The sequence below is a fragment of the Piliocolobus tephrosceles genome, chromosome 3 (assembly GCF_002776525.5).
Source record: "Piliocolobus tephrosceles isolate RC106 chromosome 3, ASM277652v3, whole genome shotgun sequence".
In the NCBI taxonomy this organism is placed as follows: Eukaryota; Metazoa; Chordata; class Mammalia; order Primates; family Cercopithecidae; genus Piliocolobus; species Piliocolobus tephrosceles.
In genome coordinates, this window is record NC_045436.1 from 82,299,975 (window position 1) to 82,316,889 (window position 16,915).

The 16,915-nt window shown below is 36.4% G+C and overlaps 1 protein-coding gene across 4 annotated transcripts in view; it reads left to right on the forward strand.

The window, feature by feature from the left end:
* The window catches only part of NFKB1 (nuclear factor kappa B subunit 1), a 131,066-nt gene that overhangs the window by 12,497 nt on the left and 101,654 nt on the right, over positions 1-16,915 (forward strand). For 2 of the 4 annotated variants that reach the window (XM_023220099.3, XM_023220100.3), the window contains exons 2-3: positions 11,729-11,774; positions 16,180-16,258. In XM_023220099.3, coding sequence (XP_023075867.2) covers positions 11,736-11,774; positions 16,180-16,258 — 118 coding nt within the window. In that variant the 5' untranslated portion in view covers positions 11,729-11,735. Of the gene's footprint in view, positions 1-11,728; positions 11,775-14,859; positions 14,913-16,179; positions 16,259-16,915 lie in introns of those variants that run through there. The other 2 variants (XM_023220101.2, XM_023220102.2) reach the window with 2 other exon arrangements.

A 16,915-nucleotide genomic window follows, 5' to 3' on the forward strand; every position in this document is an offset into this window, starting at 1 on the left:
TTTTTTTTTTTTTTTTTTTTTTTGAGACGGAGTCTTGCTCTGTCACCCTGGCTGGAGTGCAGTGGCTGGATCTCAGCTCACTGCAACCTCTGCCTCCTGGGTTTACGCCATTCTCCCGCCTCAGCCTCCTGAGTAGCTGGGACCACAGGCGTCCGCCACCTCGCCCGGCTAATTTTTTGTATTTTTAGTAGAGACGGGGTTTCACCGTGTTAGCCAGGATGGTCTCGATCTCCTGACCTCGTGATCCGCCCGTCTCGGCCTCCCAAAGTGCTGGGATTACAGGCTTGAGCCACCGCGCCCGGCTTAATTCTACCGTATTTAGATAACATACTCTGCATGCTTTCAATTCTTTGAAATTTATTGAGACTTATTTTATGGCCAGGGATGTGATCTATCTTCGTGACTATTCCATGTGTACTTAAAAATAATGTGGACTCTGGGCCGGGCGCGGTGGCTCAGGCCTGTAATCCCAGCACTTTGGGAGGCCGAGGCAGGCGGATCACGAGGTCAGGAAATCGAGACCATCCTGGCTAACACGGTGAAACCCCATCTCTACTAAAAAAATACAAAAAATTAGCCAGGTGTTGTGGTAGGCGCCTGTAGTCCCAGCTACTCAGGAGGCTGAGGCAGGAGAATAGCATGAACCCGGGAGGCGGAGCTTGCAGTGAGCCGAGATGGTGCCACTGCACTCCAGCCTGGGCGACAGAGCGAGACTCCGTCTCAAATAATATAATAATAATAATAATAATAGTAATGTGGACTCTAAAATCATTCAGTGGGGTTGTTGTAGACGTACACTAGGTTCTTTTGATTGACAGTTTTGTTCCTAAGCTTTCTATATCTTTCCTACTATGGTATGAATGTGTTCCCACCAAATTCCGGTGTTGAAATAGAATCATCAATGTGACAGTAGGAAGAGGTAGAGCCTATAAGAAGTGATGGGATTACATGCCCTTTTAAAAGGGCTTGCCGGAGGAAATTTGTCTCCTGTTGCCTTTCCGCCCTCTGCCCTGTGCGGACACGGCATTCCTCCCCTCTAGGGGATGCATCCCTCACCAGACACCAAATGCTGGTGCCTTCATCTTGGACTTCCCGTCTCCAGAACTGTGAGAAATAAACTTGGGCTGTTTATAAATTACTCAGTCTCAGCTATTCTATTACAGCAGCACTGACAGACTAAGACATTTCCTGACGTTCTGTTGCTTTGCTTTTATCAATTACTGAGAGAGGAATGTTAAAAATCTTAACTGTAATTGTGGATTTGTCATTTTTTCCATTAGTTCTTCCACTTTTTGCTTCATATATTTTGAAGCTTTGTTAATAGGTGCATACACAACAAGATCGTTGCTTTTCTTTGATGAGTTGGCCCTTTGATTCATTCTTGCAGTGTTCCTCTTTGTCCCTAGTAATATTTGTTCTCTTGAAGTCTACTTTATCTGATATTTTAGAATATAGCCTGCTTTTCTTGTATTTAGCATTTGTATGATATAACTAGCCCAGTGTGCCATCTTCATACATTTTAACTATCTGTGTCTTTAATATCAAAGTACAATTCTTATGAAAAGCATATACTTGAATCTTGCTTTTTAAAAATCCAATCTGATCATCTCTATCTTCTGGATGAGTTTACTCCAGTTCCATGAAATATTGTTACTGGTACGTTGAGTTTTAAGTCTCTCATCTTGGTAATTAATTATCTATTTGTGCTATCTGTTCTTTATTCTTTTTTTTTTTCTCCTTTTCTGCCATCCTTTGAATAAATCAAGTTTAGTGTTTTAAATTCCATTTTATCTCCTTCATTGGTTATTTTCTAAAGTGGTTACTTTACCACTTTAGAAACATATTTATTTATTACCATATGCATCTTTGAGTCTATAATTAATTAATGTGAGAACTTGACAGTGTTATACTTCTGTTTATCCTTCTGTGCTATTGTTGTTATACATTTTACTTTGTATGTTATAAACTCCAAAATATATTGTCTTGTTTTGCTGTGAAGAGTCAATTGTCTGTTTAGGAAATTAAGATAGAAGAAATCAAAGTATTGTGCTTACTCACATATTTATCATTATTGATGCTTTTTATTCTTTCATAAAGGTCCAACTTTCTATCATTTCCCTTCAGCATGAAGAAGTTTTTTTAGCATGTCTTTTAGAAGATCTGCTGGTGATGAATACTCAGCTCTTGTTTACTTGAAAATGTCAATTTCACCTTTATTTTTAAAAGGTATATTTGCTGAGTATTCTGGACCAATCTTTTTTTTTTCTTTTATCACTGTAAAAGTGCCTTTACAATGCCTTCTAGCTTGTACTGTGACTAATGATCATCAGAAACATCATGCTTATCATGCTTATCATTGTTCCCCCATATATAATATGTCCTTTCTTGTACTTTGCTGTTTTGGGATTTTTTTTTCCTCTAGCATTAGTTTTTAACAATTTGGCTGTAATATGCCTAATCATGGTTTTATTTGTTTTTATCCAGCGTAGAGATCTTTGAGATTCTTGGATCTGTGGGTTGACTTTTAAAAAAATCAAAATTGGAAAAATTCTCAACTGGTATTTTTTTTAATATCTTTTCTGTCTTTTTTCTCTTTCTGGGATTCCATGTTACAAATATGTAAGACTGCTTAATATTGTCCTGTAGGTCACTGAAGCTGTGTTCACTTCTTTCTGCCTCTTTTTTTCTCTGTGATTCAGTTTGGAGAGTTTTTATTAGCCTTTCTTCTAGTCTATTGGCATTTTCTTTTATAATGTTAAATATGCTAAGTCCATCTAGTGAAATTTCATTTCAGTTCTAAAATTTCTGTTCTTTTTTTTAAAGAAAGGTGTGCATTCTTTGCTGATATCGCCTATCTGTTCGCTCATTATCTTCATCTTTTCCTTTACATTATTGACCATATGCTATTAGCCATTTTAATGTCATTGGTTGCTAATTTCGTCATTCGTGTCATTTTTTTTCTCAGTCTTATTTTCCTATTTCTTTGCAGGCTTCATTATGTTTTATTGTACATTGTGGATATTCCATTGCAGAGAGTTTGGGATTTTTGTCTTCCTTTAAAACGTGTTGAGTTTTGTTGTAACAAGCAGTGAATTTACTGGTGAATCAGCTGGTTTTACTAAGATAGGTTTAGAGTAGCCCTTATTTTAGGATGTTTCTAACTCCCTTCGTGTGGTCTTTCTGAAATCACAACTGAATGCTCATAGTGTTCAGTGATGTATTTCCACCCTAGATCATTACAACTTCAGTGTCTCTCAGCACTATATGATGTCTGGAATTTCCATTTAGCTCTTAGATGGCCAGAAACTGTTTTCTGTTAGGTTTACAGGGTCTCGTCCTACAGTATCACAGCTTAGTATTTGGCCAGTGACCAGAGCTGACCCCTATGTAGATTTCTGAGGCTCTTGCTTTTTGTTTAAAGCCTTTCTTTGTGATATTCTGCCCATTGCTGTTATCTCTTTAGGCTCTCCCTGAGTCATGATTTGGAAAGCATCATCAGTCAAAAAGTGAGGGCGAATTTAGAATTTACCTAAAGCACCTTATAATGTACTAGCCCTATGATGTCCAGTGTCTTCAATTACATCTTTAGGTATTTTGTATGGCTTCACAATTGAGTATAGCAAGGTGGGAAGTTCAGATAACTGTTAATCTGTGATAACTAAAACCAGAATTTGACATTCTGACAAAATTGAAATTACAGTGCTTCTTAAAATTAATGCAGTATTTTTTTTAAAAAACAAAACAAAACAAAACAGTGTCTTCCAATTTGGCAGTACAAAAAAGCAAAACTCCCATCTCTACTTTTTAGGCAGTTCTGTCCATTTGAGAAGATTATAAATGTACAGATAAAGTTAGATTGCAGTAAAACTGTGCTGTCTAGTGTTAAATCACCAGTATATATAAGTGTTATAGATATTATGTGACTACAGAGCTGTAGGTTATGGGAAAAATATAGGATTTCTTGGCAGAGACTGGATTTAACTAGAGCCTTAAAGAGTGGGTGCTATTGAGGTAGAAAAGATGGCATTTCAGGATGCAGGGCATACTGTGAACAAATGTACAAGAAGGAAATGAGCAAGACATTTTGAATGATTAATCTGTCTATCATAGGGAGTTTTGATTGGGACATAATAGTAGTTGATGCTTATAATACGATTTAATATAATAATGTATGTGCTGAGTGTTTGAAGTCTTTGAACTTTATCTTATAAGTAATATATAATGTGAAAGATACTTAAAGAGGAAGAAACCCTGCAGTGAGGGAGAACAGTGCAGAGCCTATTACTGTCATTCAGGGGTGAGGCAATAAAGGTCTCTCCTAGGATGTTGGAAAGAAGGGAGCAGATCCAAGAGACAACATGAAGAAAATAATCAGCAGAAATTGGTTATTGACTAGACATGTGTGAGAATGATATATTGGCAGAAATTGGAAAGTCAAGAATGGGGCTCACTGCAGCAGGAATGATGAAATTGGTTTTAGATAGACAGGTGAAGGGATTTAAAACATTAACTTGTTTCATAAAGGTATCACTGCTTAAAGCTAATGGTGATTTATTAATATTTGCACTCTGAAAGTGCAACAGTTTTTAACAGTTTTAATTTTCTGTATACACCACAGTGTTTTGTATACTATACTTGCCTCTTTTGTTCAGTTGGGAATTGAGTAAACCAATAGAGTAAAAAAGTGGGCTCTGACTAGAACTCTAACAAAGTGTGATTACTGAATTACCAAGATAATTAACCCATACCCCACATACACTCCATTTCCCATGACACATACTATATTTCATTGTTTTTGCCTGTTTGCCTTCCTACTTCCTAAACTGTTGCATTAGTTTGCTTTTGTGGCATAAAAAAATCACCACAAAGAAAATTAAAAGACAAATACTGATTATTTCTTCCAATTCTGTGGGCTGCCTAGGTCATCTGGCCTGGCCTGCTTTGGCTAATCTCTAAGGTTTTTTGGCTAGTTGACTGGTGCTGTTTGTAGCTACTCAGCTGGTGTCCTACTACTGTTTGTCTGAAGTTGTTTTGGCTACTCCAACTGGTGCTACCGAGCCTCAGCTAGGGCTGCCTCTCTCTGCTCCACATGGTCTTTACTTTTCCAGGGGCTGGGGCAGGCTTGTTGTCATGGTAACAATGTTCCAAGAAAGAGAATGATCATTGCAAGGCCTCTTAAAAGCTGGGTTTAGAACTTGCGCTTCTACCTGTTCCTGTTGGTCAGAGCATGTCCATAGGTCTGCTAAGACTCAAAGCACAGAGAAATAAATGTTTCCTCTTGTTGAGTGGCACATAAAAAAATGTGTGGTCATTGTTTTCAATCTACCACAACTGTAAGTTGTGTGAGTACAGGAACTACATCACTCTTGCGCACTTTGGTGTTGACATAGTAGTCATAAATATTTTTAGGTGAATGACTAAATTAAGGAAGGAAAATATTCATGTAGTATTTCAGTATACTGTAGTTTTAAATTATAATATACATTTGATATAATTAATATATAAGTATATACGTATATAATATATAAAATATATATAAGGTATATATAAAATGCATAGTTTTAATATGTAAGTATATGTATATAATTATGTATAATATTATAATTGTATATATACTTTTATCATACCATCAGTGAATATGGACATTGTTCAGGGAGAATCTCTTTATTCTCCTGTCTTTTGAGATTGACCAAAGAAAATATTTTTTTAAAAAAAGAACTATCACTTGAGTTAACATTGTTTGGTATTTTTATCCTCATAGGTGATTGCCTTGTGAAGAACTCATTTTGTGTATCATCGGAATCCTATTCTGCTTTTCAGGCTGTGCTATGGGTAGACTAGCTCTAACCAGAAAACTTGGGAGACCTGAAGCAAAGATGCGATATTAAAATAAATAATGTTATATGCCAAAGAGGAAAACCACTTCTGCCTCCTAAACAACTGAAAGAGCCAGAGACTATGGGGTCAGATTAGCCAGCGTTACTGTATGAACCTGAGCAAATGGCTTACTCTCCTTCAGCTTCGGTGTCTTATCTGGGACATTGATTCTCAGGATTGATGTGAGAATTAAGAGAAATATGTGAAGTTCTAGCTACAGTTCTTTACCCATGAGGTAGTCAGTAAAGTTTACTTCTTTCTCCATGTGAACCAAAGCACTGTCAGGATGTGATGATGTTCGTTAGGGTTTCTCATGCTCAGCATTATTGATATTTAGGGTTGCGTAATGCTTTATTGTGAGGGGCTGTCCTGTGCAGTATAGGGTTTGTAGCAGCATCTCTAGCCTTTATACACTAGATGCCAGTAGGACCACCCATCTAGCTGTGACAGGCAAAAATGTCTTCAAATGTTGCCAAATGACCCCTGGGGGCAAAATGCAAACAGTTTATCTAGCAGTGACACATAGCTAGCCACCTTAGAGACCCATAAATGTAAAATGGGAAACAAAATACTTGAGTCTTCTCAGAATGTCTAAAGCTTTTGCTGTCTATCTTCCTCCTTCTATAATTTACCACAAACATATTGCTTATTATGCCGTCTAATAAAATGGCTAACATTTGCTGTGTATTATTCTCGGTGTTAATATGCTGTGTATGAACTCACTAGCTGAATGTTGTATATGTGTCTGCCATCACTACTGGATTGACATTCCATTGTAAACAGGGACCTTATCTTTACCAGCTCCAAGCACAATGTATTTGTGTTTATCAGGTAGCTATTCTACATGTTAATTGATCACATTGCACCCAAATGAAACATGGATGTGGAAATGGAAGGAGGAGCTTTAAAACATGGAAAATTAGTTTATGTAAATCTAAATGTTGTGGTGCACAAATATTGATTCCTTTTTAAAAACTTTCAGAAATCAGCTCTTCTGAAAAAAAAGTAACTAAGCCACCATCAACTTTTATTTCATCACCACTAAGCCAATATCAGAAAGTTGTCAATCAGCAGCTCTTTTTAAAGTTGAAATTTTTCTATTGTATTTCTTATGAATATTTCAGTAGTGCTTAGAAGTTTTTGGCTCATTTATCATGTTTTATTCACTGTATGTCATTAATTGTTAAAGATGTCAGAGTTAAACCTTAAATTCAGGAGAGGTTTAAATTTCTCCTTTTTCCTATTTAAATATATATTTCTAATTACATAATTCAGTTAGACAATTACAATATAGAAACATATAACTTACTGAGTAAAAGTTTCCAGTTACTGTATACAGATTATACTGTATACTGTATTATTATTTTTAACAGTTGCATAATATTTAACTTATAAATGTGGATAATTATAATTAAACAATCTGTTATCAAAGGACATACAGATTATTTCCAGTTACTTGCTGCAGTGAATATCCTGGTACTTATTTTTTTACACACTTGCTCGGATAATTTTTAAGTACAAATTCCTGAGGTAGAATTGCAGAATCAAAAGATACTCTCATTTGAGTGTTTCACATTTTATGCAAAGTATTTTGTTTTCTCCAGAAAATTCCTCTGTGGAAAAGCCTTCCTCACATTCTTTATCAGTTTATTAGCCAGCAGAGAAATGATGAAAAGCCACCCCTTTTCTTGTAGTTTCATCCTCATTGCTATCCAACATGAGAGATTAAAATCACACCTAAGTGGTGTCTATTGTGGCTGAATATAATATTGAAAGTAGAGCCACTTCTCTCTGATTCCCAACTGTACTCTCTGGATGGCACCTAAAATTTTATTTTTTCAAACTGCAAATCATTTAAATGAATTTGAAACGGTTTTATTTTTTTTAAATGACATCCTGTGGAATAGAAAGAATATATTTTCTTACAGTAGGTCGTAGTCAAAAGTGTGAATATCTCTGATCCTAGAAAGTTTCCCCAGTTACAAGGACAGGCATGCTCCCAACTCCATCCTTAATGGCTCAATTCTGTGGCTTTCAAGTTAATCCACTCAGTCCTACAGCCTTCACCAAGAAGCTGGTGCTACACTTTGGTATTAGAGGGGGCATTGTCACAGAGGTTCAGAAAATAACCCATTAGGCATTTTATAGAACTCATCACACGTTCAGGACTAAGCTAGTTGTAACATTATGTTTTTCATGTGAAAAATACAAGCAATTCACTGGCTATTTTATTTGTTGCTGGCTAGCTACACTTTCTATTTCTTTTTCCGTGGTGTGAAAATCTTCCTAAAAACCTCACTATTGGGAAAAGAGATGCAGAGATTAGTCCCATCTTCTCCCCCGGAAACTTACTATCGCCCTTTTGGCTTCAAGGTCCTTCCTCAAAAGCAAAGAACTGAGCAAGGGAAAGTGAGGGGAAGGGCTGGGGGAACAGGGAGGTAGAAGGGGTTTTCCCTGGTCTTTTCTAATTCTTTAGTTCCAGAGGCTTAGTTGGTATTTCAACATTTTAGAAATAAAACCTGCTTTTACAATTAATGCAAATATTACTTAGTGATTCATCCTTTCCAAATGATTCTTGGTTTCTTTTGACATTTCATTTTTAAATTGTGAATTAACATTGACATCACCATAGCGTTACTATTACTTCAGCTCTTCACAGTGAACTTAACTGTCTTGCAAAGGCTGTTTTAAAAGTTCAGATTTTAACTATCACCCAAGTGAGCCTTGGGCTGCTGTTAGGCTTTTAAAACTGTGATCCTTTGGCAAGAATTGGTGTATAAATCATGGGGAGGATTTTGAAGGGGAAGATCATGTTTAATTTGGCAGTTTGTCTAGTGCTTGCAATTGACAGATTTTCATTAAGGTTTTAGCTATAGTAGTGATCATGCGTCAGTTCTAATAAAGTAGGTTTAGTTTGAGTTTTAAAAATTAGAGTGAGGACTGCTTTATGTTAACTGTATACATTCAGAAGTCTGGAAAACCTATCCACAGGTTTAAATGTATATAATCAGTATAATTAACAAGTCAACGGCCTCATCTCTGTTTTTGAGGACCATAGGCTAATACTGTTTATGAAGATTCAGGAGACCAGTCTAGACTGACAGAAAGCTTAAAGGCAAAGATGGTTTTAATGTTTTTCTTGGAAGTTTGAGCTCCTGTGGTATTCTAAGGATCGGGATTTTGACATTGATTGTTCTAGCTGGTATTCAGTACTGTATTTAAGTGTAATTTTTTTACTAGTATTCTTCATATAATTGAAAGCTATGCTAATGTTCTTTGATATAGATATATACTTATAAACATATGTAAAAATCCAAGTTTACCAAAAAATATTAAGACTTAGGGGATATGTTATTTGAATAGGCATTTGTTTGCTAATTAACATATTCTAAGCTCCACAAGGTTATATTCTTTTCAAAAGTCCATTCCATCAAAATCTGTCATTTTTACAGATGAAGAAACAAAGGCCACAGTGAGTTTAGTTAATATCCAAGATCACACAGCCAACATGATAGAACTCTTGAATTTCAAGTGACTTACCCTCTTTACTGTATCAGGTCAATTTTCCCTTTTTTAACTGCTTGTCTTAATTGGGATTTGTTTAATTGTGGCTATCAGTATATCTTCAATCATTACTTTCTTGTTTTAGTCAAATGTTTCCCTGCAAATCTGCACGAACTTCTGAAGGACTCAGAGCTGCCCTTTTCCCTTTTGTTAAAGTTGTACACTGCTCTGTATCCCCCTAGAATGCTCATCAGCTTTCTCACTCTTCCTTACTCACATAGTGCTCCAGCAGGAGAGGATTTCTTTGAAAATCAGATTCTTTTTTGGAGGACTTTGTGCTTATTGGAGTGTTATGTGATATATTCATTAGGGTGAGGGCTAAACTATTTGAACAAAGAGACCTGACCGTGCATTTGGATTAAAGGACAAAGTTTATTTCTTTCTCTAATCGCCACCAGCATGAGCAGCCTGGATGGTCAAAGCAGATCTGTCTCATGGCATTGTTCGAGGATCCTCATTCCTTTCCTCTCATTTATCTGCCATCCCCTAGGCTGTTAATCATCATCTTTTTGGTAGAAGCCAGGTCTTCTCCATGTCTGAGTTTATATGGAGGAAGCATGTCAAGGGCCATAAGCCCAGACCTAGAAGTGGTACACAAGAGTTCTGACATTGCACTGGTGAGCATTTGGTCAGGTGGCCATCTCTAACTCCATCGAAGTGTCGGGTATGCATTAGGTAAGCAGACACATTTCCAGCTACAATACTAATACTATGGGAAAGGAGACAGCACATTTGGGTGGATAGCTGACATTCTCATCTTCAGTCCTAAGTACCCATGACTGCTTCATAGACTTTATGAAAAAAAAAAAGAAAAATTACCCCAGGAATTAATGTTTACCCTCAGCCTTGTTTTTCTTTAATTTTCTCATTTTTCATGTCACATATCTAAAATTTGATCTAAATAAATTTAAATAAAATTAACTTGTATTTGAATAATAATAATGACATTTCTCAAGAAAGTAAATCTCAAATGATATGTGATTTTAGATACTATCTTTATCTGACCACGTGGTTCCTCCCTTTTATCAGGGAGGGCCTCCGGGTAATAGAAGATTGCTAGGGCCTGCAGTATATTAATGTTTAGCTGGAGTTGATTAAATCTGATACCTATAGCCTTGATAATAAGGGCTTTTATTTTTGTATTTTTTATTGCACTTTTAATATTACAGAGTTTCTGTACCAGCTGGACAATGGCAGAAACATAGCTTGCTTCTGTGGAACACGCTAGAGCAGCAGTCCCCAACCTTTTTGGCATCAGGGACCAATTTCGTGGAAGACAGTGTTTCCACAGACTGGGGACTGGGGATGATTTTGTGATGATTCAAGCACATTACATATATTGTGCACTTTATTTCTATTATTATTACGTTGTAATATATAATGAAGTAAATAAGTATACAGCTCACCATAATGCAGAATCAGTAGGAGTCCTGAGCTTGTTTTCCCACAACTAGACAATCCCATCTGGGAGTGATGGGAGACTGTGACCCATCAGGAGACAGTGACAGTGATCATCAGGCATTAGATTCTCTTAAGGAGCGCACAACTTAGATCCTTTGCATGCACAGTTCACAATAGGGTTTGTGCTCCTATGAGAATCTAATGCTGCTGCTGATCTGACAGGCGGTGGAGCTCAGGCAGTAATGCAAGCGATGGGGAGCAGCTGTGTATATACAGATGCAGCTTGGCTGGCTTGCCTACAGCTCACCTCCTGTTGTGCTGCCTTATCCATGGCCCAGGGTCTGGGGACCCCGTGCGCTAGAGGACAGAGCCTGGTACACTATAGGAGTCCTCCCCTTGTGCTATGCAGAGTACTGATCAGTCCCTTTTGAGCTTCTCAACCTTGTAGAAAACTTTGAGACAGTTCTGGGACCATCACAAAGTTTTTGAAGGGTTGGAAAACAATATACTTAAGGAACTAAGATTGTGAATCCTTGAAGTTCAGAGGGTGATAAAAAGAAATGGCTTCTAAGAATCACAGTATGTATAATTTTTTTATACAAAGCATAAAGATCATTTGTACCAAACTCAGGGTACTGTGGTGAGCTTAACACGAGGGTATTGAATCATACGTAAGTGGTAATTCCTTGATTATGCAATCTCCTTGCTGTTAGATTTAGATACCAAAGAGGAACTACATCATGTCCTCCTCCTACAGTCTTCAAAAAAGGATTATATTTGGTCTTATTGGTATAATACAATTTATTCCTGCATGAATTCATGGTGATAGAATTTTTAAAGTTTATTATGTTGTTACAGTTTTGTTTTGTTTTGTTTTAATATACAGCTTCAGAATGGCAGAAGATGATCCATATTTGGGAAGGCCTGAACAAGTAAGTGTCATAATCTCACTGGCAATTCTATTTAAATATATTCATATTTCAAAATATACAAAGACAACAGTAAGTTAGCACTAGGAAAATTCTAAAATTAGTATTTTTTTTTAAATTTCAATTTCTCCATCCTTTCATGTGAAGTTGGAGAGGATATGTCATGTAAAATGAGTAACACACCCTGCTTTCATACACATTGTTGCATAAAAATTATATACACTACAGGATAGCTATTGTATTAGCTTTCTAGAGCTACCATAACAGATCACCACAAACCTGATGGCTTAAAACAACAGAATACATTATCTCACAGTTCTGGGGGCTAGAAGTGTGAAATGAAGGTGTTGGCAGGGTTGGTTCCTTCTGGAGGCTCTCAGGAAGAATCTGTTCCATGCCTCTCCCCTAGCTTCTGGTTGGTTGCTGGGAATCCTTGGCTTGTAGCTGTATCGCTCCAATCTCTTCCTCCATCGTCACATGCGCTTCTTCCTTGTGTGTCTCTACTGTGTCTCTAAACCTAAATCTCCTTCTCTTTTTTTCTTATAACGGCATCATTGGATTTAGGGTGCACCCTTATCCAATATGACTTCATTTTAATTTGCTTATATCTTCCAAGACCCTATTTCCAAATAAAGTCACATTCACAGGTATCGGGGATTAGGACTTAAAGGTGTCTTTTTGGGAGGGAACACAGTTTAACCCACTACAGCCCCTTGGCATATTTAATGTGTACACACGGAGGTAGAGAATGGAATGACAGACCATGGAGATTCAGAAAGGTGAGGCGTGGGAGGGCAGTGGGATGGGGGCAGATGATAAGAAGTTACTTAATGAGTACAATGTATGTTATTTCAGTGAGGGATACCCTAAAAACCCTGTTTTGACCACTATACAATCTATGCATGTAACAAAATTACACTTTTACCCCGTCAATTTATACCAAAAAGAAAATTTATTTAAAACTGATCTAGTAAGGAGACAGATTGTTGTAGTGAAAAGATCTTTGGACTCAGAATTTGAAGATCTTTATATAAGTACTGACTACTACAGATCAGCTCCTCAGACTTGAAGAATCACTTAGTCCCCATAATCCTCACTTTTCTCACTTGCAATATAGAAATGCTAGCACCACAGTAACAGGGATGAGTCAAAAATATTTGATGAATGTGCTTTGGAAGCATAAAACTGTTCCTATCATTATATTAGTGGTTATGAAAGGATAGCAGTATCCTTTTTTCTTTTTCTCCTGTATTTTATTTTGAAAAATGTTGGAAAAAATAAATAGAAATGTTGGAATAGTCTAACAAATCTACATTGGTTCTTTTTTTATGGTATCTTAAATTATCTTTTTTTTTTAATTATACTTTAAGTTCTAGGGTACATGTGCACAACGTGCAGGTTTGTTACATATGTATACTTGTGCCATGTTGGTGTGCTGCACCCATCAACTCGTCATTGGTTCTTAAAACCAACATTTTTGCTTTCCTCTTTTCTCTCTTTCTTATGTATATGTATGTGTATATATATATGTATATGTGTATACATAATCATTTGAAAGCAATTTTCAGACTCTGGAGCAATTATAATGGCAATATTAAATTTTTTATGCTAATGATTCCAAGAAGTATTTGAAACATGGAGATTTGTTCATTCATCAGCTATTTATTGAAGCATTACTTTGTGCCAGAACATTGGCTTAGGGGGAAAAGAATAAGTGATACATACACTCTAATTTCAGGAAGCTACTACTGTGATAGGAAGAACACAGACATTGTTTTCATATGGTGATATATGCTCTAGTAGTATTCTGCACAGAGGGGGATAGAAATGTTCAGCAGCATCACTAGGTGCTACCTTGGAGGAAGAGCAGAGTTACGGAGGACTTTCCAAAGGAAGTCTTCGTAAGCTGAGATTTGAAAGATGTAGTTTGCTAGACTAGACAAGGAGAAGGAACACTAGTGCCAAGATAGCCTGGTCACATTTAAATTTTAGTGGGAATCATTTAAAATAGTGGATTTCCGAAATTGCACATGCAAAGAATCAGCCAGAAAAACAAAACCAGAAGTGGAATACGTTTTAAAGGCTCTGGTATTATTTCTATAAATAAAATAGACATATATAGCGTTTATTACTTTGGGTAATATTCTGATTGATTTAGAAATAATGACTATGCATTGCTTTTTGCATTAAGATGCTCCTTTCTAATTTTATTTTTTAAATGGTGATTTAGGATAAATCTAGGAACATTTTCTTTTATTGAAACAAAGACATTTGGCTAATTGTATTATCAAAACCCTTTGTTTTACCTTTCGCTTTTAATATGCTCTCTCTAACAATTAAGGGCGAACTAACCAGCATGAGGATTGTTTCTGCTTGATTTTAAACCATCCTTTCCTGTCTGTACACAGGAAATCTTATCAACAAGAGATGATTATGCCACAGAAGAGTAAAACCTGCCAAAAACATTCATTTTGAAAGTTTTTCTTATGTGGGCATCTTTGCGATCATCAGTAAAAGGGGTGGGGCATGTTCTGACATTTCCATTTTTGAGGAAAGAGGTCTTGAAGTTTTTTTCTTTCTTGGCTTGAGCTTGATGGTTTATATTTCCTAAAGTTTGCACGTCCTTAGTGTTTTAGTGGAGTCTGGAATTTGCTTTCCACCCTGAACTAATAAACAATACCAGCTGCAGCACAACACAACTACTCTCTTAGTCTGAAGTGGAGAGTATATCTCTCTCCTAAGGTGAGCCCTTTTGCCCACTCACCAGTCATTTAGCCACCACAGGAAAGAGTTTTCCTGCTAGGTTTTCAGTTTGCTCTGAGACTGTTAAAATCCTATATGAAATGAGGCCCATTTTTGCAGAACATGCTTTTTCATTCCTGTATTTCCTTTTCAGTAAACAATGAATAGCATCAGTGAGTTTTTACTCTTACAAGCATTGAAGTGAAGTGCATTCTTTTTTCCTCAATTGAAAATTTGCATCCCTCAAATGGATCTGAAGTACTCTGTATTTAAATGACATTTGTCTTAACTCTTAATTTAACTAGGCATACTAAGATCTTCGGTACTGCAGAACTTCCAATTATTTACTACTAAGGACAGGAGACAAGCTGTAATACTGTCTACTAAAAGAAACGAAAAGTGAGTTCAGCACACTTACTAACTAGTCTCATAAAAAGTAAAATATGGCTGGTTTCCATGCTGTCCACAGACATTTCAACCATATAACTTCTTTAGGCTAAAAGAAATAGCAAGCTTAGAAATATGGTTTTAAAATCTGAAATGAACCCGCGGTTAAAAATTTTTTTGGTAAGTAATGAATAGTAATTTATTAAGATAGAATTTACTGTCTTCAAAATATACTGCATACTCACTCTCTGTTGCTGCCCTAACAAATTACCACATACTTGTGGCTTAAAACAACACAAATTTATATTTCTGAGTCAGGAGCTCAGAAGTCTAGAATCAAGGTGCTGGCAGGGCTGCTTTCCTTCTTGAGGCTCTCATCTCTTTGCCTTTTGAGCTTCTAGTGGCTGCCTACTTTCCTTATGCACCCTCTCATCATACCAGCCTCTTGCTTCCATTGTCACACTTCCTAATATTCAGTTTGATTTCCTGAATCCCTCTCATCAGGCCCACGTGGGCAATTCAAGACACTCTCTTCATCTTAATATCATTACGTTAATGACATATGTAAAATTCCTTTTGTCATATAAGGTAGCACTCACAGATTCTGAGGATTAGGATGCAGAGATGTTTAGGGGGTCATTGTTCAGCTTACCACACCCACTAAATTCCAGTATTTTGTGTTTTGCTAGGAAAGTGAAGGTAAAAGAAATGAGTGAGCTCAGTGCTTGGTTTTCTACTCCTTGTGCTGTCAGTTATATTTTCAGTTATTCTGTAAATAGTCCCAGAGGTGCTCTCTGTCATTCTTTCAGGCCTTGACATTGGATAGCTAGATGAGGGGTATATTTACCACCATAGATGAAATACTGATTTCTAGGATTATATTCTGTTGTTTATACTTCTAAGAGAGTACAAGCTTCAAATCATTCATTCAGCAACTATTTAAGTATCTATTCTGTGATAAACATGTGCTTGGCCCTGAAGATATACCAGTAAGCAAGCTAGACCAGGTCCCTGCCTCTGGGGACTTTATAGCCGAGTTATGCTTCTCAAATCCCTTTGTTACTTAAACGTTGTCCAACCCTATATAAAGTTTTATACGCATGAGAACTTACCTAGGTCTCATGAAGATCTTTTGAAATCCTGATTTAAAATATGTTCAGATTTTTGTTTTTGGCTTTAGTTTCATTCCTATTATAAAGTTTTAGGTGTCCCAACTTCAAATTTTTCATGTAATGTGGGAAAAATAATGATTGAAACATTTAAATGTTCTTCTTTACAGATGTTTCATTTGGATCCTTCTTTGACTCACACAATATTTAATCCAGAAGTATTTCAACCACAGATGGCACTGCCAACAGGTAAGAAAACGCATCCCTGTTACTCTGTTGTTCTGCTTTCAGTCTTAGTAAAATGCGGGATTTGTTAATAGTGTCTCCTAGAAATTCATTTGTATACCTAGAAAGGAAATGGTGATTTGTTTTAAAAACCAATCTTTTAATATACTTTCTTGAAATATATTTGCGCAAAAATATTTCATCTCAATTACCCCTTGTGTGGTTTACTACATTTCATATCTGCTAGAACTACTCAGAAGGAATTTCTTTACTCAATATAAGGATTTTCTTTATTATCTCTGTATTCCTTTTAAGTCTTTTCTCCCAGATTCACACGAGGCAGTCTCCACTCTTCATTTCTGTTTCAAACATCTAAGAGAGCCTGTTGTGTGCTACCAGTGTGCCAGTCACTGGAGAATCAAAGTGTACAGAAATTGTAAAAATCATCTCAGTAGAAAAATCATCTTTATAAAAGCTTATAACTTTGCACTCTGACAAGTTGGATAAAACTCACAATCCTTCCTTCTAACATGACTGTTTTAATTGTTCCCATCGGCAACTGTTTAGTTTCATAAGAGTAATAAAAAACAACAACAACAACTCATTTTGCCTCTTTCTTTAAAAAAAGTGATTTATTTGTATGTAAGCTTGGTGTGATGGCTCTTTTTATGTTCTATTTCT